The following is a 23972-nucleotide window of genomic DNA, read 5'->3' as shown; positions in this document are numbered from 1 at the left end:
GATCCCAGGGGAGTTGGGTACCCCCCCAATAAAGGGGTACCCCTCTCCAGGGCACCCCAGGCCTAGACTGATAGCCCGGGGCTATCCCCGGCACCCTAGGGCTGTGGGTGCCGGGTTGATAGTGTAAAGTGTAAAAAAAATGTTTCCATATTGTCTTTAGTTGTAGAACCACAAGTACCAGCAAGCCTTCCCTGCATGCTGGTATTTGGAGAACCACAAATACCAGCATGCGGGGCATTACGGGCCCGCTGGCACTTGTAGTTCCACAACTAAAGAAATACGTAAATAAACAAACATACCCTGTGAAAGTAAAATTTTAATAAAACATTAATGCACACTCACACTCACACTCACACACCTAGTATCCGAAGTAATCCATAGGGGTATACCTGACAAAAAAAATCCATACTCACCTCTCCTATGCGTAGATCACGTCCACTGGCAATCCAGGGGTTAAAATAAAAAAACGCAAACAAACCCGATCCATACGGACTGAGTAAAGGTATGTGTGTACACATACCTTTGCTCCGCATAAATGACCGGGGCACACGTGTGCCCCGTCAGTGAAGGGGCCGCCAGCCAATCAGGGAGCATCTCCGTCGGAGCAGCTCCCTGATTAGCTGAATGCGGCCAGCCTGTGTCTCCCATAGACGTCTATGGTGAGAAATCCCCATAGCCGTCTATGGTGGGAGCCGCTACATCGTAACCGCAAGATTAATTGAGGTTAATATTGTGGTTACATCAATGATACAATGTTGCGAGTATGTGTGAGTATGTGTGTGAGTGTGCATGTATGTTTTATTAAAATTTTAGTTTCACGGGGTATGTTTGTTTATTTACGTATTTCTTTAGTTGTGGAACTACAAGTGCCAGCGGGCCCGTAATGCCCCGCATGCTGGTATTTGTGGTTCTCCAAATACCAGCATGCAGGGAAGGCTTGCTGGTACTTGTGGTTCTACAACTAAAGACAATATGGAAAATGTATTTTTACCCTTTACACTATCAACCCGGCACCCACCGCCCTAGGGTGCCGGGGATAGCCCCGGGCTATCAGTCTAGGACTGGGGTGCCCTGGAGAGGGGTACCCCTTTATTGGGGGGGTACCCAACTCCCCTGGGATCCCCGGCCTGGACTGACTAGCGGTCAGGGATAATGCTTTAGCCGGGGAAACCGGTAAAAGGTTTTCCCTGGCTGTGGCATTATCCCCCAGCTAGAAAGAGTTCGGTGCTGGTTCTGGAATTTTCAGAGGACCCCTACTCGTTTTGTCCCCTGATTTTCCAGAACCAGGGCCAGCTCAACAAAGCCCTGTGCTGGTTCTTAATATACAGGGACCCCTACGCATTTTGGCCCCTGTATTTTTAGAACCAGAACAGGCTTTATAAAGCCCGGGGCTGGTTATGCTTTTGGGGAGGGGGTGCACATTTTTTTTTTTACACACACACAGAAGCCATCACGGATCTCACTGATCTGTGATTGCTTCTCTAATACTCGCATCTTTTAATACTACTCGCATTAAAAGGTGTCAGTTTACATAGTCCTAAACTCGCATAAACTCGCAAATGCAGTAGCCTCGAGCTGGAAAGTTCGCAGGCTATTGAATTTGCGAGTTTCAGTACAAACTCGCACTTTTTAAAAGTGCGAGAAAGTGCGAGTTTGTACTGTTACTAAAACAGACACCCTATTTCATTTGGCCCATAGTGTTTTTATTACTCACAGTGATCCCATACTAACAATGGCAACCCTGGAGATTTAAACAAATTCTACCCATATTTGTTGACTTCTCAAGTGGGAGGTGTAAAGGGCAAAGCTCTGCAATCATGTCAACATGATCCTATGCCCCTGCTTTACAATGCTTCAATTACCTGCATAATAAAGTGAGTGGCAGGCCATGATTAGGCGATTCATATCCTCAAGCTGTCTTGACTACCCAGATCACTCTGGAAGTGGGTAGCACTGGGTGGCTGCAGGTGGCCTCTGGGAGGACTTGCCTACCTTTGTGGGCATATGGGAGAGCCAACTGTGTGGGATCCCACAAAGTTCCGATCACGTGAACGCCTCACCAGATAGGTCTCGCGAAGACACTGCAGACACACGGACACCACAGTCGCATGGAGGCGGAAAACTGAAGATTCCCACACAGGACAAGGGCACCAAGGAGGCGGGAGGACCGTGTATCCAGTGTCAGATCAGGTAAGTTTGCCCCGTAGTGTGGAGGAAGCACCCGGCGTCAGGATCACAAACCCTAGCTGGTGTACGCGTCCTCCCCAGACCAGCTTAGACTCACACAGAGGGTCACAGCAGCATGTGACTTCCCATAGAAGCACAGCACTGCTACAGACCACTGTTGTGAGTGGCAGGTCCGGGCCAACACACTGATCACGCAGACACTCATCCCCCCTCCAGCCTGAAGACATCCCGGGCAACAATCATAACGAATATATTCCATTCTTCATTTGGACTTCAATTTACTGGAACATAGACTCTCAGAGGTCACGGGGCGCCGTGATCCATTTTGCTTGTTAGGACATTGACTTTACCAGAACCTCTCCACCTGACACACAGTCAGTACCATTTCGTGTCAGCAACACATCTCACTACAAGCAGTGTTGCCAGTAATTTTAATATGCTATAAGCATCCAATTGCTGTATATCATATGTTTTGTGTTATTTGCACAATTACTTATTTATTTCATGTATTGCAATAGTAAAGGTTTATGCTTTAATTATTGTATTCTGTATATATGTTCATTAATAGAATACACTGGTTCACGCTTAATAATGGCGGGTTATTAAACATACCACTGCTCTAATATAGAGTAAGGATTACCATCATATTTTCAGGCACACTATTTAACACTGGTGTAGCGCTTGACATATTTCTTTTTATCTACTACTATACCCTGAGAGATAGGACTTCTCGCCTGTCAAGCAGCTCCCGCAAAGGAATATACCTTCCTGTGAAGCACTGTTATATTTTGTTTTCTTAACATGAAATGATGTTACCTTTCTTTCCGTACCTTGCCCTTTGAACTTTAAGCTTTTAAGTTTCATTAGAACTAGTTTTTACTATTCCACCATTTTAATCTCCCAATAAAAAGATGGAGGGAGAACACATGGCTACCGCCTTTTTAACTCCTGGAGGAAGTTCCGGTTTCAAAATAAAGTTTGTTGCTATTTGGTGGACATGCCACCAAAGTGCGCGAGCGCATGAAAAACGTTAAAAGGAGGCACTAGGTGGCTATCCCTAACTCTTCTTGGACAACCTGACTACACGGCCAGTCACACATGTCATCTTTCCCGAGTGACGTCATCAGCAGAAGCCAATAGCGGACAGACGCTACGGGACCACAAAGAGCAACAGCCAAGGCCAGGCTCTAGCTCTCCAACTACCACCACAACTGGCACCATCACGCTGGAGGAAAGAAAGCGGACGGTCTAAGGAATGGGCAAGGTAGAGAATGAAAGGTAACATCGTTTCGTGGGCGGAAGTGACAGTCTAAAGCTGCATACACACACAACGATTTTGTTACCAACGATTTTTTGAACGATTTTCTGTCAGATTATCTGTCAGATTTTTAAAGTGTAATGAACAATTTTTTTGAACTACAAAGGATTTTTGCATATTCCCTTAATGAAAATCGTTGAGTTGACAAGTTTGTAGTTTGAACTACAAACGTGAACGCGTATGAACGATAATCGTTCATCGTTTGATTCAGAAAGTGAACGATTTTTTCAAACGATTATCGTTAAACGATATCGTTTAACGATAATCGTTCAAAAAATTGTTGTGTGTGTATGCAGCTTTACAGATAAGGGACCCTCAAATTCTCCTAAAAGGAGCTATGAACATACAATTGTTTATTAATCAACATTTTCCTTACAGGTACCACATTAATTTATGTTTATTATTTTTTATCATACATATAGCACTCAGTGTTATTATATTCACCTAAATTATTTATATTAATTGAGCTGCTCAAGAACAAATAGAGCGCGGTAATACATATTCTTTTTATATTTACAAGTTCATATTATAATACAGTAAGATATAGGAAATGTTTACAGAATCAAACTTATAACGTACTATAGCATAATGTGTAATCACTGTCTTTTCACTTAAAAGAGAGTAGGAGGCAAATTTTGACTCTTTCATCACCAATCCATTGTTGTGAGTAGTCTACCACTTGCAATAAACACAATATGATTGAAGTCATTTTAAGAACAGCAGCAAACATAACAATACAGTACATTAAAACATTGTATTAACAATGTACTTCTAGAATCTAGACAATTACATTACAACCCAATACTTGCAGACAAAGGCCCTCATTCAGACCCACTCGCAAGCGGGCGCACGTACGTTAGGCGTACGTACAAAAATATTTAAATTCAATGGCTCGCTCGTATTTTCGTTCGCATCTAAAATTCCTCCCTAAACTCTGACGACCCCTCCTCTAACTAACGAGCGTACGAAATAGCGAGCGTACATCCCCGAAATGGCTTGAAAGGAACGCACGCACAAGTATAAACAGGAAGTGGCCTTGTCAGATGTCGATTACCTGCTCCTTTATTCTGCCTACCTCCATCAATCGTATCATGCCAATCAATGTATCAATTAGCTTATGCAAGAAACTTTACTCTTGTCCGTGTTTGTGTTTACCCGCAGAATACGTACGGATGAAACATTCGCTTTTATTGTTCAAAAAACATGTGAACCACAATTAAACAATTGTTCTATTGCTGTGGATCCCCGCATATTTCCCTGGGTTCATTTCTTTATTTAAATTTGCTTACGCATGTCACTGCATCAAGCCTATCATAACTCTCCAGAGATTTCTGGCCCTGTCGAACACATGACTCATACACTAACCAATAAAATTGCTCCTGTTAATTTCCAAAATACATTAGCCAATCAGTAAATTTTTACACACTTTATCAAAAATGATTTTTAAGAAAAACACCATTGCCATCATGAGAGCCTCCGCATTCACCAGGCGCGAGCTGCTGGTGCTTACGGAGGTCATGGATCGCCGGATCACCAGCCAACCTCAACCCATCACCAACCGGCAGAAGCGCTCCGCATATGCGGAGGCACGGTCCCGCCTGCGGTCCTTCGGCTCACGCCGCAACATCGGGCAGCTGGAGCGCAGGTGGTCCGACCTGCAACGGCGAACGCCCCGCTTGCTGGCATGCTTTCGCATGCAGATCGAGGAAAGTAAGTGTTATGTATTGTGGTTTTAATGTTTGTGTTTGTGGGGCAAACTGCGTGTGCATGTTTTCCTGTCTGTCCTATTTATTATTTGTACTCATATCTGCGTGTGCATGTTTTCCTGTCTGTCCTATTTATTATTTGTACTCATATCTGCGTGTGCATGTTTTCCTGTCTGTCCTATTTATTATTTGTACTCATATCTGCGTGTGCATGTTTTCCTGTCTGTCCTATTTATTATTTGTACTCATATCTGCGTGTGCATGTTTTCCTGTCTGTCCTATTTATTATTTGTACTCATATCTGCGTGTGCATGTTTTCCCTCTATTTCTGATTTATTCATTCTACTCCTATTTGGCTTATTTTTGGGGTTGTTTTTTTTTTTTAGTTTTGGTCCCCGGATTTGTCCATAAACTAACCGCAATTTCTTTGACATATTTTAGGGGGACAGCCAAGACTCCGCCGTCACCGTCCGTCCAGACGGCGTTCCCGGCCACTATCCCCAACCCCCAGCCAACACTCCACCCCAAATCTTTCCCCTATTCCCCACTCCTCCCCATCCTTCCCAGACCCTCTCCCGGAAATGTCGGGCCTCCTTCCCCTCCGTCCCACTTCCCCCTCTCCTCCACCCACCCCTCTTCCAATTACCCCCTCCCCGGAGTCCATCATAACTCCTCCCCATTCTTTGGGGAATGACGGATCCTCCGAGGAGGATCATGGAGGCATTTCCGGAGCTCCCGTTTTGGCTCCTGGTATGTTTTTATTTTGTTTTTTTTTAAAGCACAAACTGTTTGTATGTAATCATGTGTCGTGCCTTTCTTCGTGTTTTTGTGGCTTGACTTTTGGTGATTTTGCAGTTTGCCTTTACCTCTTCCTGGTGAATTCAACATACACATATCACACCTGTGGGAATTTGTACATAGGCCTTGTATTTTTGGCAGCACCCCCTTTTTTTTTTTTTTTTTAGGTTTAGGAGTGATTTCGTTGTGTTTTTGTTTTTTTAATGTGGATTCCCTATTGTTGTATTAACCCACACTCTTTTCTCACCCACAGAGGAACAGAGGCGTCGGCAAGAGGTGGCGGATTGTGTTGGCCAGATGCGCCAACATGTAATTGGCATTCTTGTGGCCCTCGACCGGCTGTCTGGCCTCCTTCCCCAGTAGTTTTTTTATTTTTGTTAACTTTTCAAAATAAATTTTTTCAGACAAATATACGTTCTGGCTCATTTTTTAAATCCAAAACCAAGATAGTTTAGCATGACATAAGTAGACTGTTCCTGCAAGGATTTCCCTTTTTTAAAAGTTAGATTGTGTTTTGTCTTTGTATGTCAAACAGACACAAGAAACGCATAACAGTAACAATGTCATTTCCCTTTTTGGGTGTAGTGTCAATTACATATTTCTACATTTTACAGGTTCCTAGTTGGTGCGCAAGCTGCTTAGGCCAATCTTACAAATCCCAAGGTTGGGCCAGGCTTCCTTTTGGTGTGGGTTGGGAAGCTGAAAACATATTTCAGTTTAGCTCAACTGGCGTCAGTACTGGATTACCCCTTAGTCAAATGTAACTTGTGTTAACCTGGTTACACTTGCTGTTAACGTCCCAAAAAAGGAAGACCATTTCACTCTCCAAACATTTATTCACAACATAACAGAGAAAACAAAGTGGTCACTCCCAAAAAAAGAACACAGTGATAAATTAAAATACAACACATACCAAGAAATAATTAAATAAAAACAAAAAATCAAGAACTGGTTGACGAAGGACCATGCCAACATGATTCCACAAACATGGCATTGCGATATGGGTTCCAGAATATATGCCCAAAAGGACCAGATCCAGGTTTGGTAAGGGTAGCAGGAAGTAGTGAGCGTTGGAGTGCCAAAGATTATGTGAACAAACAGAAGATGGTGAGAAAAAAAACACAAAATTAGATGTTCGCAAACAAACACAAACACATTAGGTATAATCACTGTAGTTTTGTTACAACTTACCTAAAAAATCTAGCCACCACATCATCGCGTATGGCCCCCCCACATACTGACCTCCGACCAACCTCGGGGGGGCCATCCTCAGGTAAGGCATCCTCTGGCTGCATTGGGACACCACTCCTTATGGCAATGTTGTGAAATATCCCACACAGGACCACAATTTTAGACACCATATCCGGCACATACATGAGCTTGCCACCAGAGCGGTGGAGGCATCTGAATCGGCCTTTTAAAAGGCCGATACAGCGCTCCACCACTTGCCTGGTGGCTGTAAGTGCGGAATTATACGCACTTTGTGGCCCTGGTGTGGGAGCCAAATAAGGAGTGAGCAGCCAGGACATGCAAGGGTATCCACTGTCTCCTGTGAAAAAAAATAGACAACATCAGGAACACTGTGTATCAAGCTTAACATTGTTATGTACTAAAGGTCTCCACTTACCCAGAAGCCACGCATCACCAGCTTGTAGGTTGGTTAATTTCTGCCATATCCCTGATTGCCGGATGACGAAGGAGTCATGAGCACTTCCTGGTAATTTAGCATTCAGGGACAGGATCTGGAGGGAGGCATCACATACCACCATTACATTCAGGGAGTGATAGTGTTTACGGTTTCTAAATATTGCCTCCAGCCGTGCTGGAGGCTGAAGTGGTATGTGAGTACCATCCACAACCCCTATGATGTGTGGGAAGCCAGCTATTTGGTAAAAATTGGCCTTGGCCACACTAAGGGCACCCATATCCAAAGGCATTTTAATAAAATGATGGAGGTGCTTGAAAAGTGCCTCCATCACTGCCCTCAGGATCCGGGAAAAGGAGGATTGGGAGATGCCCGCCACTATTCCCACCATTGTTTGAAACGATCCTGAGGCACAGAAATGTAACACCGCCATAAATTGCGTCAGTGGTGGTATTGCTGTTGGACTGTCAATTTGCCGCTCAAGATCACTTTCTATTAATGAGAGAGTGTCTATGATGATTTTGGGAGGTAGACGGTAGCGTCTTAAAACCTCATCATCGGGCATTCCAAAAAGGGTGACACGTGTTCGAAATATCTGGGGCCTTGCATGCCTACGATGCCTACGCCTGGGACGAGTTTGAGGTTGGTCGTCTTCCGGGAGCAGGGCCAGAACAATTCGCCCCAGATCTACCTGAAATTCAAAGTTTACAATGTAAGGCTTTTGAGCCACCCCAAAAGTAACATAAAACAACTTAGCTTTATGATACCATCCATAGCTGCTTACATGCCGGGGTATTGTCATGATACGTATAAACTGTAAAAAAGCCAAAAATGAGACATCAAAAATTTAGAGGGTGATTTTATGTTTGTCAAATTGGTGCAAGCCAACACATAAAATAGGCGAAACACACATTTGGCCATCGATGAAAACGACATTGCACACCGTACGTCAAATAGCGGTCAAATGGACCCCAAAAATGGAAAAGGGAAAAGCAAAACTGGTTTACATGATGAATAAGCCTCGAAAAATGCGTTAATTAGTTCGCAAATGCAAGTCACTACACCAACAGTCAAAAATGCGTTAATTAGTTCGCAAATGCAAGTCACTACACCAACAGTCAAAAATGCGTTAATTAGTTCGCAAATGCAAGTCACTACACCAACAGTCAAAAATGCGTTAATTAGTTCGCAAATGCAAGTCACTACACCAACAGTCAAAAATGCGTTAATTAGTTCGCAAATGCAAGAAAAATAATGGACTTACCAAAATCGATATATAAGATTTCCAACAAAAAGGTCTTTGGGTCCGAAAGCCAAAACAAACTAAAATAGATGAAATTAGTGTAAAAAAAAAAATATAAAACAAAAAACCAGAAGTAGACACCAATTGGCCACAAATTAGACTGCACAAAACTTACCAAATCAGGAAACGATGGCAAAAAATAAACCAAAAAAATGCGAACGGAAAACCAAAACAACTGTAGCAAAACAAAAAAAATACAAACACCGCCAAATCCTCCAACCGCAAACAACCAAATCCAACCAACTTAACCGCCAACAATCCAACAACGCAACCTCGACTCCACACACACCAAGCCATAAATAGTGTTTATTTTCCCGCACAAATTAAGGATGAATCATAGGGACGCACAATCAATGATGCGGCCGCAAACTAAGGACGCATGTATAAATACGTCACAAAATCACATTTAATTTCTGGTTGATTTCATTCTGGAAGCAGAGACATGGCTTCAGACCAGGGAAACAATGGCCAAAATTCCGGCGGTAAGGCCTTCATGCATTTTGTCTCAATGATTCTTTTAAAACATAATATTGTGCAAGTTGTGAAGTGGCTAAATCTGCATATTTACCCAAATAGGTGAGGAGGATGACATGGAAGAGACTGCTGGCCCCAGTCAACCCGCCAAAGCTGCCAAAAAAAAAAGGCAGCCACATTTCACAAGCAAGGAGATGGAGGTTTTGATCCAGAAGTGCGTTGACATCCTGCCCCAGGCAGCCAGGAATATGAGCCAAAGCCAGAAGTGGAGAATGTGGGAGGAGGTCGCCGTTGCTGTCAATAGGGTGGGTGATTATGTCCGTCTTGCCCGGGATGTCAAACGGCGGTAAGTAAACACTTTCCCATCCTATAAACAAACCCCATTGTAAAAAAAAGGATAATGGTTCCAATTTCATTCCACAGATGGGCAGACTTCAAATATCGTCTCAAGCAAAAACTTGCCGACAGGGCTAGGCATGCAAGGGGGACAGGTGGGGGTCCCACCCCTGTGTCATTGGAGTTGACAGACTTAGAAGAGCTGGCACAGGGGTGTGTGCAGGCTGTGGAGGTCTTTGGCGTGTCCAACATGGATACGGACATGCCAGACTTTGCGGCTCCTCATGTTGGCCAAGGTAAGTCTTGTGATGTCACCAACTCTGAAATGCTATTGTGCCAATATGTAGATTCTAATGTGAGTCTTTTCGCATTTTTCCTAACAGAGACAGAGGCGGATGAGTCTGCTCCAGAGGGGAGCCTTGGCCGCAGAATTTCTGCTGGCTCTGCAGGGGAGGAACCAGTACATCCGGCTGAGGACCCTGCAGAAGCCAGTCCAGGGCGTGCCCCCTCGCAGGCAGTGGGCCTCCTCACAGAACTCAATTTTAAATCGGATTTCCATACGGAGATTCTGCAGAGGATGGACGCCAGTCTGATACGGGTGGCTGAGGCCCTGGAGCAAAATGCTGCGGCCAACGTGACCATTGCTCAGGCCCTGGCGGAAAATACCAGGGCCAACATCCGCATCGCCGATGCCCTGGAGCAGCTCGTTCGCCAGCACATGGTGGAGACGACCTCCCTTCCTGCCGGAACATCCGGATCCTCCACCTCTGGCACAACATCAGCCAATCCTCCAAATGTGCCTAGCCCTGTGCCTAGTCCAGAGGCCACAACATCTGCCTCTGGACAGGCCAGCCCGATGGCATCCCGGACCCGGTCTGGCGCCCACCCTCACCCAGCCAAACGGGCGAGAAAACGGTGACAGCAATGGCGACTTTTCCCACACTCCTTCTGTGCTTGGCTCATATTCCTTTCTGGTCAAAACTTCCCTCTCCTTTCTTGTGAAATTTTTTTAAATTTGGTATTTACGTTTATGTTACCAGTTATGGCTTTTTTTTTTTTTTTTCCAAATATCTTTGCCACAAAAAAAAGGCAACAAAATATTAGGCCAATTTGTTTGTGTTTAAACAATAAATTTAAAACAAAAAATAGACATTGTATTGTGACATTATTGTACAAATGGGTTACATTTAATCCTGGCCCTAAAGGCAAAAACTGACCCTCTTAAAAAAAAAAAAGGCCTCTTTAAGGAACGTTTAAAAAATCACATAGCGATGCAAATTCCACAGTAAACCAAAAAAAAGGGGAGCTAATTAAAACATGATGACATTATTGTTACAATAGGCCATAACCAACAAATTGTGGCCAAAATAAAACACCAAAAATGTACGCTAATTGATTGTGTAATCATGACATTAGCAGCTCTGATTTCCACCTGCGTACGCTTTTGTGCTATCCCAATAAACTGCTTTCCAAACACATACCAAGCCGGTTTTCAATCCAACACTAATTACTTTACTGACCAGCCGCGATTAATCGCAGCACCATCCTTGAGTCCCGGGACGGAGGAGAAGGCCATCGCCAATGTGGTCGAGTAATCCTGACCCTAAGCTGTGCGAGCATTTTGAAGGGAAAGCGGATGTTCCAGTGACGTATGAGACGGTCCGAACACATTTGACGTTCGCATCTGCTAATGTATGTACGCCCCAAAAACGCCTCGCCACGCCTGCGTTTTTTCATCTCCACCCCCGTCAACACCCAAAAACGCCCTGTTCTGTCAATCACATTTGACATGTCACTTCCTGTACGCTATTTTAGGAACGAGAGAAAAAAAACTCGCAATCTGCCGTACGCACATGCGCAGTGTAACACCGACGCATGCGCGGTTAGTCAACATCGGAACGCAACGAGCGTACTGTTGTTAACGTGCGGCTCTGAATGAGGGCCAAAGTTCACTACAGTATGTAACAAAATCTGATTTTACTGTTCAAATGACTATGAGATAAAACATTGAATAAATATGTCAACTGTGACATGCGTCACAAAGAATTGTAGTTTATTTATAGCAACTACACATTGCAAGGAAATAACTTGTTGTTTATTATTTTATTAGCTATCACCAAGTCATTCCAAGCCTTGCCGGCCTTGTGATTGTGATCCAATTGGCTCCTTACATGATGTGTGTGTCAAGGATTCAAAAGAAGCTAGAGAAGGTACAAACTATTTCCTTTTGTAATCTTGTGTTCAGCCAAGGGTTACATGCTGAAATATCTGCAATTATTACAGTATATACACGTGCATATAGTTATGATGTCATGGTTTGCAAAAATGTTCAATTCTATAAACCAACAGATTTGTCCGCATTACAATTGTTCCAGAAAGCATTTTTATTGTTAACCATTAGGCCGTTAAAGTAGATTTTCAAACTCATAATTGGTTATAGGTCTGCAGATTTAAAAGGAAATCAAAAATGGTGCTTGCATAAATATTCAATCCCATATGCTTTGAAAGATATTACCCTAACTGTCTTTCAATTAGCTCTCCCTGTTAAACATTAAAATGGCCAGCTTTTATCTATAAAAGAGCCTATAATTCACATAGCATTGTTCATACTGTGAAACTGAATCTGAGCTGTGAAAATGAAGACCAAAAAGCATTCTAAGAAATTAAACTTAACAGGTTATAGACATGCATAAATTAGAAATAGGCTACACAATCATATCCCAGTGAGCACTGTTGGATCAATTGTGAGGAAATGTAAGCTGCATAATGCCACCCACTGTCTAGAGAAGGCTTTCCATCAAAGAAAGGCCAGCTATCACTTTGAAGTAGTTTAGTGGCTGAAACTGGAGTGAAGGTGCACCAGTCAAAGATACCAAGAGCTCTGGTACAACTGGCCTGTATGAGTGGGTGGCTATAATGAAGTCATTACTAAAGAAAAATAACACATCATACTGTACATAGATTTGCTAAAAACATCAGTGACCCAGCTAAAATGTGGGATAAGGTTTTGTGGTCAGATGAGAAAAAAATTAAGCTTTTTGGTCTCAATTCAAGCACTATCCAAACAGTGAAATATGATGGAGGAAGCATTGTATTGTGGGGATACTTTTCCTATACATGGGACTAGGCATCTTGTTAAAATTGAAGTGAAATATTGCAAAACAACCTGCTTCAATCTGCTAAAAAACAAAAGCTTTGAAGAAAGTTCTCCTTTCAAACAGGACAATGATTACAAGCACAAATCCAAAGCAACACTTGCTTGGTTGAACAACAATTAGGTGAATGTTCAACAATGACCAAGTCAAAGTCTAGATCTTAATCCAATGGAGAATCTGTTGCACAAGCATCATCCAATCAACCTGAACAACCGCGGGCAAATCTGCAAGATAGAATGGGCAGAAATCACTCCCAATTGGTGTACAAACCTGGTAAATACTTCCTCTAATAGACTTAAAGCTGTTTTTGCAACAAATATTGTTTCTACCAAGTACTAGTCTGCAGGGGTTAGGTTCTTCTGCAAGTAGCACTTTTTCATTTTCATTTGAAAAACCCCCAGAGAAATAAATAATTATGAGTTTGAAAATGTGGGGAGGGAGAAAACCCCTGCCCCTGCTCCCTGTGTGACCGGGACACTCTAATAAGAGGTGCTCAGATGGAGGACATACATTAGTGAACACACTGCTGCCTGCCCGGTGCCCCCACTGCCTCCAAGACTGGCCACTCTGCCCACACTCCCACCGCTGAGCTATGTATAGATTAATGAAGTGACCTGGCATATACTGGGAGGCTTCACACTGCTGCCTGCCTGGTGTCCTCATTGCCTTCATGGCCGGCTACTCTGCCCCCAACACCACCACTATATTAGTAAGGTGACCCAGCGGGTCACTTTCTCCTGTCTGCCATATGCCTGCTGCCCGAGTGTCCCCTCCTCACAACACCCGTCCCTGCTATAGTTAGGTGACCTGGCATATGTATATACGGGGTAATCTCATCCTGACTGCCTGCTGCCCCAGCCAGTGCACCCTCTCTATGCCCCTACCTATCCCCCTGCCACTGCAAAGATGACCCAATGCATGCACAGAACAGCTGAAGAAAGAAAAAAAAAGTCACTGAAAGAACAGAGAAGATCGGACCGCAGCAAGGGGATTTACCGCATTGTTTCTCCAAACAGGTAAGGGTACATGAATTGCTACTTATCTAAGCTTTAGGTCACATGGAACTGATCTAAAATGATAAGTAACAATTCACCACCGCACATCTACATGAATAGACCCCTATAATAGCCCCACTTTGGGTTACATACTCATGTGTTCTTCATTTCTATATTTTGTATTATATGATAATTTTATGGGACTATTTTAGCTTGCACACCTTTCTATAAAGCCTACTATTAATAAAGGTGAATTTAATGTTATCTTAAACAGTTCCCTTATCAGGATTAATTTCTATCTATTTTATTGGATTATATGCTGATTTTAGGCCACTAATATACTTCCTAAACCTGAAATTAATTTATGCATCAAGTCTAATTTGGATAAGTTTTGTTGGATAGCAAATGCCCACTTTAGAATGAAATTATAGCAAATGTTACTGAAAAGAGCCTATACCAGACAAATAAAAATACAGGTTGAGTCTCCCATATCCAAATATTCCGAAATACGGAATATTCCGAAATACGGATTTTCTTTTGGCATGACTGAGATAATGAAACCTTTGATTTTTGATGGCTCAATTTACAAAAACTTTGTCTAAGGCACAAATTATTAAAAATAATGTACAAAATTACCTTCAGACTGTGTGTATAAGGTATATGAAACATAAATTAATTTCATTTCTGTACACAAACTTTGTTTGAGCCACAAAATTATTGAAAATATTGTATAAAATTACCTGCAGGATGTGTGTATAAGGTGTATATAACACATAAATGCTTTCTGTGTGTATACTTGGATCCCATTCTAAAGATATTTCATTATTAAATGCAAATATTCCAAAATACGGAATATTCCATTATCCAAAATACCCCTGGTCCCAAGCATTTTGGATATGGGAGACTCAACCTGTAATAACGCTTTTGTGAAATAAATAAAAAACAATATATCCATATGTTCCTAGAGGACACACAGTATATTGATTTCAATTATCAACAGCATAATATCAAAAGTGCAATGTAATAATTTATTTTATTATTTATTACCAGTCATTTATATAGCACACACATATTCTGCAGCACTTTACAGAGCATATTTGTCCACTCACGTCAGTCCCTGCCCCAGTGGAGCTTACAATCTATATTTCCTACCACATGCTCACATGCACATACAAACTAGGGTTATTTTTTAGTAAGAGCCAATTAACCTACCAGTATATTTTTGGAGTGTGGGAGGAAACCGGAGTACCCAGAGGAAACCCACCCAAGCACAGGGAGAATATACAAACTCCGCACAGTTAGGCTCGTGGTGGGAATCGAACCCACAACCTCAGTGCTGTGAGGCAGTAATGCTAACCATTACACCGTCTGTGCACCGTCGTATAGCATATTAAAACCAATTTGGCAGCAATGTACTACAATCACATTGCTGTACTGTTACCATGTAAGCAAGCTAATAATGGATCTATATATTTGTGCCAAAAGATAAATAGCATATTACTGATTCTAATACACAGTAACACCTTAATGCACTATAACAGACGTTGCCAACCTGTGACTCTCCAGCTGTTGTGAAACTACAAGTCCCAGCATGCCCTGCCACAGTTTAAGCAAAACTGTGGCAGGGCATACTGGGACTTGTAGTTTCACAACAGCTGCAGAGCCGCAGGTTGGCCAGGCCTGCACTATAAGGTGGAAGGGTCAGAGGTCATATCAACTGTCATTACATTCCAACATGATGACATCATTTTTATCAACAGTCATATCACAATGAGGTAAGGGAGCTGTGAGGGGGCTTGGATTTTATGAAATATCACCAGCTGCCAGTGATTGAAGAATTGAAAGGTACTAAAGATGATTGATTGTAAGATTTAAAAGATAAGAGTGATTGTAAAATATAATAATCTAAAATGTTGTGGTGACAGCTCGAGGATATTAGGGAATGAAAATAGGAAAAAAGTTATCTATTATTATATTTTATTTCTATGGTGCCAGAAAGCTTCTGAGCTTACAGCAACAGTACATAAATACAAGGTGACCAAATTAACCAGTTACGAATAAGTTCCCAAATCTATATATAGATCAATACCCATCCCAAACCCCTGGACCTAGAAACTGAAAATCGGGGATTATATTCCTTCCATGACGTAGATGCTAACTAAGAAGGGATTTTTCAAAATTCAACTCCTAAAGGGGTGAAAAGGGCTAAAATGGTTCCTCCCCCTGCAATGTCCTGCCTGACTGTCTCAGTGTGATTGTAGCACAGTTCAATATTCAAATACCAACTGTCATCCCAAGTGCTGCCAAACATCACTGGCAGTTGGTGTGACTCACCTATTTGAATAGTAAGGGAAGGATGGGGGGGTAAAGATACAATATTGGGTGCAGGGTTATGGGGTAATGGTACAGTATCGGTAGTGGAGTTAGAGCAGGGATGGGGAATCTCAGGCCCGGGGGCCGTATAAGGCCCCCGGAATCATTTGGACTGGCCCTCTGAGCTTTTTCCTGCTAGCCTCATCTGGCTAGCAGGGTGCCTAGAATGGCATACTGCAGCCAGAATCTGTGCAGCAGTGCCACCTAGAGCATCCTTAGGGCACTTCAGACGGTCACACCGCTGCCCTTATAACTCCCCGGAGCATCCTGAGGATGCTCCGGGCATTGCTGTAATCACCAGTGATCGTGACCCTGCCCCCGTGTGATGTCACACAGAGGGGGTGTGGCCTACACTAGGCCCACGAATAATGTTATATATATCAAAATGGCCCTCGGCAAAAAAAAGGTTCCCCACCCCTGGGTTTGAGGATAAGAGTACAGTGTTGGGTTAAGTATCGAGGGATAAAAACACAGTATTGGGTGCAGGGTTAGGGGGATAAGAACACAGTATTGGATGCAGGGTTAGGGGAGTAAGCATACAGTATGGAGTGTAGTGTTAGGGACACTGTGCTACTACAGAGGTGAGATAAGAAAATGTGTTACTACACAGGTGAGGGAGGGGAAGTGTCAAATGTGTTACTAGGTTAGATGGAAAAGGATATAGTAAATATCTAAGGTCTACCCTGTTGAAACCAGGTACATATATGTACTGTACAATTACATAATTACAACACAAATTACATATTATTACTAGGGATGTGCAGGCTCGGATAGGTTCGAGTTTGCACGTGGAGTTCGGATTTTTCCCTCCAAAAAAACGGAACTCAGAACGAGGCAAAACGTCATCTTACATGGACGAACATCATCATTCCTGGACAAAAGACCAGGAATGATGATGTTCGTCCATGTAAGATGACGTTTTGCCTCGTTCTGAGTTCCGTTTTTTTGGAGGGAAAAATCCGAACTCCACGTGCAAACTCGAACCTATCCGAGCCTGCACATCCCTAATTATTACATAGAGAAAACAAAAGGAACGAGGGTCTTTGATAGCTTACATTCTAAAGGGGATATGGGTGGACACAATAGGGAGGCAGGAGCAGAAAAGGGGGATGCAGAAGTTGAACTCCTAGGTGGAGGACATGAAGACATGAGTTTTACAGGCACATTTAATGGCTCGGAGGCTGGGTGCAAGTCTAATTGGACATGGGAGGGCATGAGTGAGGGAAGTGAAGTAGTGAGGGTACAATATGGATTAAAAGTGTGACAGAGTGCATTGAATGATGTTATAATTCTAAGGATAATGGGATGAAGGAAAAGTAAGAAATACAGTTTAGTAAATATTGTTGGTTTGATATAGATTTGAGAATAAATAGCAATGGAATGTTCAAATTAACAGGAAATAGAGGAAAGTAAAGTCAGAAAGTTACATTGCTCAGGGTAGGGAGTTGAGGAAGTTTTAGGATGTAGTAGATGAAGATTGTTATAATGGTATGCAGTTCTTAGATCGACAATAATTATGTCAACACTATTTATGTCGGAGTCACGTTCCCAGCACCAGTATGCTGGCAATGGCAAAATGCAACTTTGACCATTTTAACAGTGTCGCTAGTTTATCTTTAGACATGCTCCCTTTCAAGAATGTTTACAGGTATATTTGTGACACTAGTAAAATGCTTTAAGTTGCATTTTTATGTTGTCTTCATACTAGTGCCAGAAACCTGGCTCCACATATGCAGTGTCGGAAATAATAATTGTCATACTGCCATATAATATGTCTACTTATCCAGGTGATGTTTTGAATTTGACTTATAAAAGCTATAAAACAATTCTGGCAAGCACCCTAATAGATCATATTCACTGTAGTCACAGCAGAAAGAGATGGCTCTGTATTTGGGGAAAACTAAATGAACAAACACTTCCTAATTGAGACGTTATTTTAAGCAGCAAATCATCAAATTGATATCTGAACTTTGTGATCAAATTAAGATTTGCAAGAAATGTGCTCATATCTAGTTGTTAATAACCTGTATATATAAACCTATTACAACCCTGTGCTGGTAGCAAGCATCCATTTGATATTATATTCCTGTGTCTTCACTAGGCATCTAGGCAAACACTTACTGGGAATTGTTTCCTTAAAATAATGAGTAAAAAATGTCAAACTGCATGAGAAAGAATACTGAATATGTATGCACTAAAACTGAGCACTTCTGCTAAATTATGAATTGAATGAATACTTTATAGCGTTCCTTTTTAATGCCAATAGAAAGTGCACATTTTCTTTAAATATTGGTAAGTGCTATAAATGTGATGTTGCTGAAGCAAATGTGTGGAAAAGTGATTATTTAAATAGTAATTTTCAGTAAAGTTACAAAGTAATATATAGTAGGTACATTAATATAATGCATAATTTAGCTGTATGCATGTTTTAGGATAAAAAGTTCATTTATATGTAATCGGAAGTCTGCAGCAATTGTAAGCTAAGTGCTTATAATATTAAGAAGCCATCCTAGCCGTTTTAATAAATAAAACAGTAGGACATTGAAGCCTGATTCTAACCTCAATATAATGTGCACAGCATTACCCCTCTTCCTAAATGTCCTTTATTTATCTGCTGAAAGTTTCTGTGGACATCATTAAAAATATGTGGTGGTTATCTTTTTCAAAGAGGTCATTAGAAAAGCAGATGTAATTATTTGATGTATAACAATGCATGGGGACCACCTATTTTTCCACCCTTAAGAGGCTACTGGTTCCTGGGTCATAATGCAACCAAGGTAACTGTAATCCCTGTGCCTCATATCATTATACTACTGGTAGCAATGGTCACTAATTCCACTTTCAGATCAAAATCACAGGTCTGGACCAGTTCAATGTACACCATTTTAAACCGTGGCGCAGCAGCTAAGACTCCTTTCCTACTACACGTTGGACCTGGACTATTCTCGGGTCATCCACTTTACACTGCACCTGTGTCTGCCCTGCATGTCATTCCCTTGAGGCGGGTCTCTGCATTCACAGCCAATCAGCAGTTTTTCAACTTGACCCAGGTCAAATAACATGGGTCCCCCCTTACAGATTGCAGCTTATTCGGGGCGGTCCCGGGAATAGTCCTGGTGGCGACCATGGTCAAGGTGGTGAATTACTGGAATGATCAGGTTTATATAATGCTTTAAAAGTATTAACTCAATCAAATTTCAGCCTTAATTGACCATGTATTGTCACTCTCTCTCTAGACTTATTACCTGGATCATGTTATTGTAAACCTGGCTATGGAGGGGAGAAATGCAATCAGTGTGATTTGGGATACATCGGATATCCATATTGTGTAAAGTGTAACTGCAGCATTTCAGGCAGTATAAATGAAGACCCCTGTATTGATCCATGTATTTGCAAGGTACATATTTTGTAACATTGTATAATAATTAACATGATTGTCTTTATATCTAAATCTTAACTGGTTATCAATATAATGTGCTGTCAAATATATTTGCTAAGACAAACATATACAAATATGCTGATTTGTATATGTTTGTACAAATACATAAATATATACAAATATGCTGATTTGTATATGTTTGTACAAATACATAAATATATAAAAATATGCTGATTTGCATATGTTGACACCACATAATGTAACAAAAAATGCCATAATAAACAGTGAATACCCACCAGCTAACCCATCATATATATATATATATAATCCAGAAAGTCCTGCACTCACACCTTCATACAAAATTTTTGGGTCAGGGTGCACTTCAAGACTAAAAAGTCCGTAACATAGAAATTGTATCCACCAATATCGTTGGATGAAGGCACTCACTTAAAACAAATCACTTTATTGAGTCATCTTAGACAAAAAATTCATTATATCCGTTTATATCAGACACCCCTTCATTTGTGTCGATGTTTCGGTCTAAAGACAGACCTTTTTCAAGACAAGTGTCTGTAGTAATATATCAAAAAAGTAAATATCTAAAGAAAGAAAAAGAAAAAAATGAAACACATCAAATCAAATAACAAAGTCTATCTGGCCCCATTCTATAAAATACCCCCTAAAAATTTTTTTTACAAACATACCATTAGACCTGTGAACTCAAACAATATGGTTCACCGTCAAAAGGATGTCGTCGGAAATCAATTTCTATGAAAAAAAAGGGCAATACATACATGAAATAACATTATACACCGGAGCATGCTCTAACAGCGTCCCAAACGCCAACTGACAAGTGGAACAATCTAATAAGACAAACACATGATAGTCTCTTAAACAAAATATCACCGTATTGGAGTGACCATCAACATTCATCCCCATATAGGATATCACCATACATAATCCAATATGTGAAATTACCCATACATACACATGTGTGAGCCCATGACCAATAACAAGCGTCAAAATCAATCCCAGTAGGTGACTAGCAATCCATCACCACTAGGAGACAATTGAAATGACTAAGTGTGACCCCCGCTAGGGGTGAAACATACCTGTATCAACAAAACTCCAAGTAGTTCAAAGGGCCCGCATACATAATGCTACTCAATAGTAATGCTCATCAGAACGACCATATAGTGCTGTATAAAGACCAATATGGGAATTATATGTGTGAATAAATCACCATATATAAAAAACTTAACCCATAAAGAATAACATAAGAAAAAATATGTAAATAAGGGGATAGTTAATAACCAAACATTATTAAACATTGATTTGTATAGAGAAACATAAAGCATGTGACTAGTGCCTAAGCACAGAGTAACAATACCTTTATCAGCAACATCTCAGTCAAATAAGCAATCCGTGCGGGAAACGCTGCCCGGTCGTGTTGGTCATCAGAATGCCGATAACATAATGTCCTTAATGCTCCCTTTAAATACCTCCTATACTCGCGCTCAAACGAGTATGTCATCGACCCGCGTCATTGACTCCGGACGCAATGAGCTTAGTCACATGACTGAAAACATACGGCGGCCATCTTTGAGGCCAAAAATACAGCGTATTAAGGGCAACCCATGCCCATACATCCAAAACAGAACCATACCAATTCATATCATGAAAGGACTACAACGACCATCTCAAAAGATGGATAATATATACACACAACAGGCAGACATTGCCCATAGTGGCAATCACCCCATAAATAGTATGTCATCAACCCGCGTCACGAGACCCGGACGCGATGGAACTTACTCAAATGGCTAAAAACATACAGCGGCCATCTTTGAGGCCAAGAATGCAACGTACTAAGGGCAACCTATGCCCATACATACAAAACAGAACAATTCCAATTTAGATAATGAAAGAATACCAATAGTATATACTAATAACAGGCAAATTTTGCCCATCATAACAATCTCCCCATAAATAGTATGTATCACTAGATATAGAACAGGACCAGATAGAAAATGAACCAGAGAAACCCTAACTGAATACCATATGTGGACCTTACCCTATATAGAACATTATATAAACCCACAAAACACATACAGAAATAATAAAAAGAAACCCTAGATAATAAGTACTAAAGAATAAAATACATATAAATATAAAAATAAAAAATAAAAATAAAAAAATAAAAAATGAAAATAATAAATCAACAAATATAAACCAAATAATACACAATATATAAAAATTTAACAAAACAAAATATATATACACATGTATATACATACATGTACTCACACCCACCTATACATACACATGAGCATACATATACCCATATATACATATATATGTACATACAATGAAAAAAATAACTAAACACACATAATAAGAATATACATAAAAATATATATGAACAATAAAATGAAAAATATCAAAAACATACAAAATAGAAAAAAAACACCTGATGTAGTGCAGGATAAGAAAAAAGAGTGTGATTCAACAACACCTACCATGTAAAAACCAAGGATAGAATCCCAAAGTAAAAAGTGAAAAAAGAAAATGATACACCTAAAATTACCATCCAAACCAAAATAGACCACCAGTGATCATAATAATCTAAATAAAAACACCCAGTGGGTTATGTTCATTAAGACCACGGGGGGCTACAGTATCCAATGTGTAAATCCAATAACACTCTTTCTTTTTTAGGAGCGTCAGTCTATCACCACCTAGCTGAGGTGGTGGAATCCTATCTATTAATTTGCACTTCAAACTTGCCAAGGAATGCGATTTCTCCAGAAAGTGTCTGTCAACCTGTTTTATCCGTAGACTTTGTTTGGAGGGCTGCCCGTATTGACGCACGATGATTGGCCATGCGGTCACGGAATCTCCTTAATGTCAGTGCCACGTAGTATAAACCGCAGGGACAAATTAAAATATATATAAGGTGGTCTAAATTACAGTGTAGTCGATATCGGATCTTAATTTTATGTCCCGTATGAGGATGAGGGAAGGTGGGGCCAGTAACCATTGCACTGCATGATATACAATTACCACAGGAAAATGAACCAGGTTTTTTGCTCATTAAGTCCAGGGTAGTAACACCCTCTTTGGGAAACACGGTAGGCCTCATCAAGAGTGCTTTCAAGTTCGGCCCTTTTTGACACGCCATCATCGGAGGATCCATCTTTTTGAATGGTAAAGAGGGATCTGATTGAAGAATCGGCCAATGTTTCTTCAAAGATTTGTTAATTTTGTGAGAATTTCTATCAAATTTACTGGTGAAGATCATCCTATTTGGTCTCTTCGGCTCCACTAAAGATTCATCTTTCAAGAAAATATTATATGCTTTAGTAAGACATCTAGATAATGTACCTTGTGTGTAACCACGGTCCTTAAATTTCATAGACATTTCTGTCAACTGTGTTTCCCTTTCGCTCACATTGGAATTAATTCTCATGACCCTCAAAAATTGTGAAATCGGCAAGTTTTCCTTAAGGGGCCGGGGGATGATGGCTAGTCGGAAGCAACATCAAATTCCTATCAGTTGGTTTCCTATATAAGGTGGTGGATAAAACACTTTCTTTAACAGAAATGGATACATCTAGAAAATTAACAGATGTAGGATCAACTTCAAATGTAAAATGAATTGGAGTGTTCAATGTATTTAAAGCAGAGACCATTGCTTCAAAGGATGCAGTAGTTCCACGCCATAGGAGAAAAATATCGTCGATGAACCGGCAGTAAAATAATATTTGAGTACCATATTGGGAGTAGATGAATTGTTCCTCGTAATGTGTCATATACAGATTGGCGTAGGAGGGCGCCAAATTGGAGCCCATCGCCGTTCCCGTCAATTGCATATAATACGCGTCTTTATATTTGAAGTGGTTATATTTCAATACAAACGATGCCAGTTCAAGGATGCATTCTATAGACCCAGCTTCCACAGGACTCTCCTTCAAGGCCTTCCTGAGTACATCCAGACCTTCATTATGTGGAATCACCGTATATAAAGAGTTGACGTCCATAGTAGCCAGTACAACATCTTCATTTAGATTAACAAATTTCTTTATTTTCTGCAAAAAATCCCCAGTATCACGAATGAAACTAGCACTGTTGAGTACCAGCGGTTGTAGTGCACTATCGACAAAAATGGCAAGAAGTTGTAGAACTGAACCAATAGCAGATACAATAGGTCTTCCGGGTGGACATGTAACCGACTTATGGATCTTTGGCAGTGTGTATAGTATCGGGCATCTTAGATGATCAACTGTAAGAAAGTGCCATTGGT

At 41.0% G+C, this 23972-nt stretch overlaps 1 protein-coding gene across 1 annotated transcript in view; it reads left to right on the top strand.

The window, feature by feature from the left end:
* Positions 1-23972, top strand: part of LAMA2 (laminin subunit alpha 2) — a 901593-nt gene that overhangs the window by 310425 nt on the left and 567196 nt on the right. The window contains exons 9-10 of the mRNA XM_088452064.1: positions 11878-11977; positions 19527-19687. Of these exons, the coding sequence (XP_088308190.1) occupies positions 11878-11977; positions 19527-19687 (261 nt within the window). The remainder of the gene's footprint in view (positions 1-11877; positions 11978-19526; positions 19688-23972) is intronic.

This window comes from Taudactylus pleione, unplaced genomic scaffold (assembly GCF_031769625.1).
Source record: "Taudactylus pleione unplaced genomic scaffold, aTauple2 ptg000006l, whole genome shotgun sequence".
NCBI classification, from domain to species: domain Eukaryota; kingdom Metazoa; phylum Chordata; class Amphibia; order Anura; family Myobatrachidae; genus Taudactylus; species Taudactylus pleione.
The sequence above is the reverse complement of the archived record's forward strand: the minus strand, read 5'-3'. Positions and strand labels throughout refer to the sequence as shown.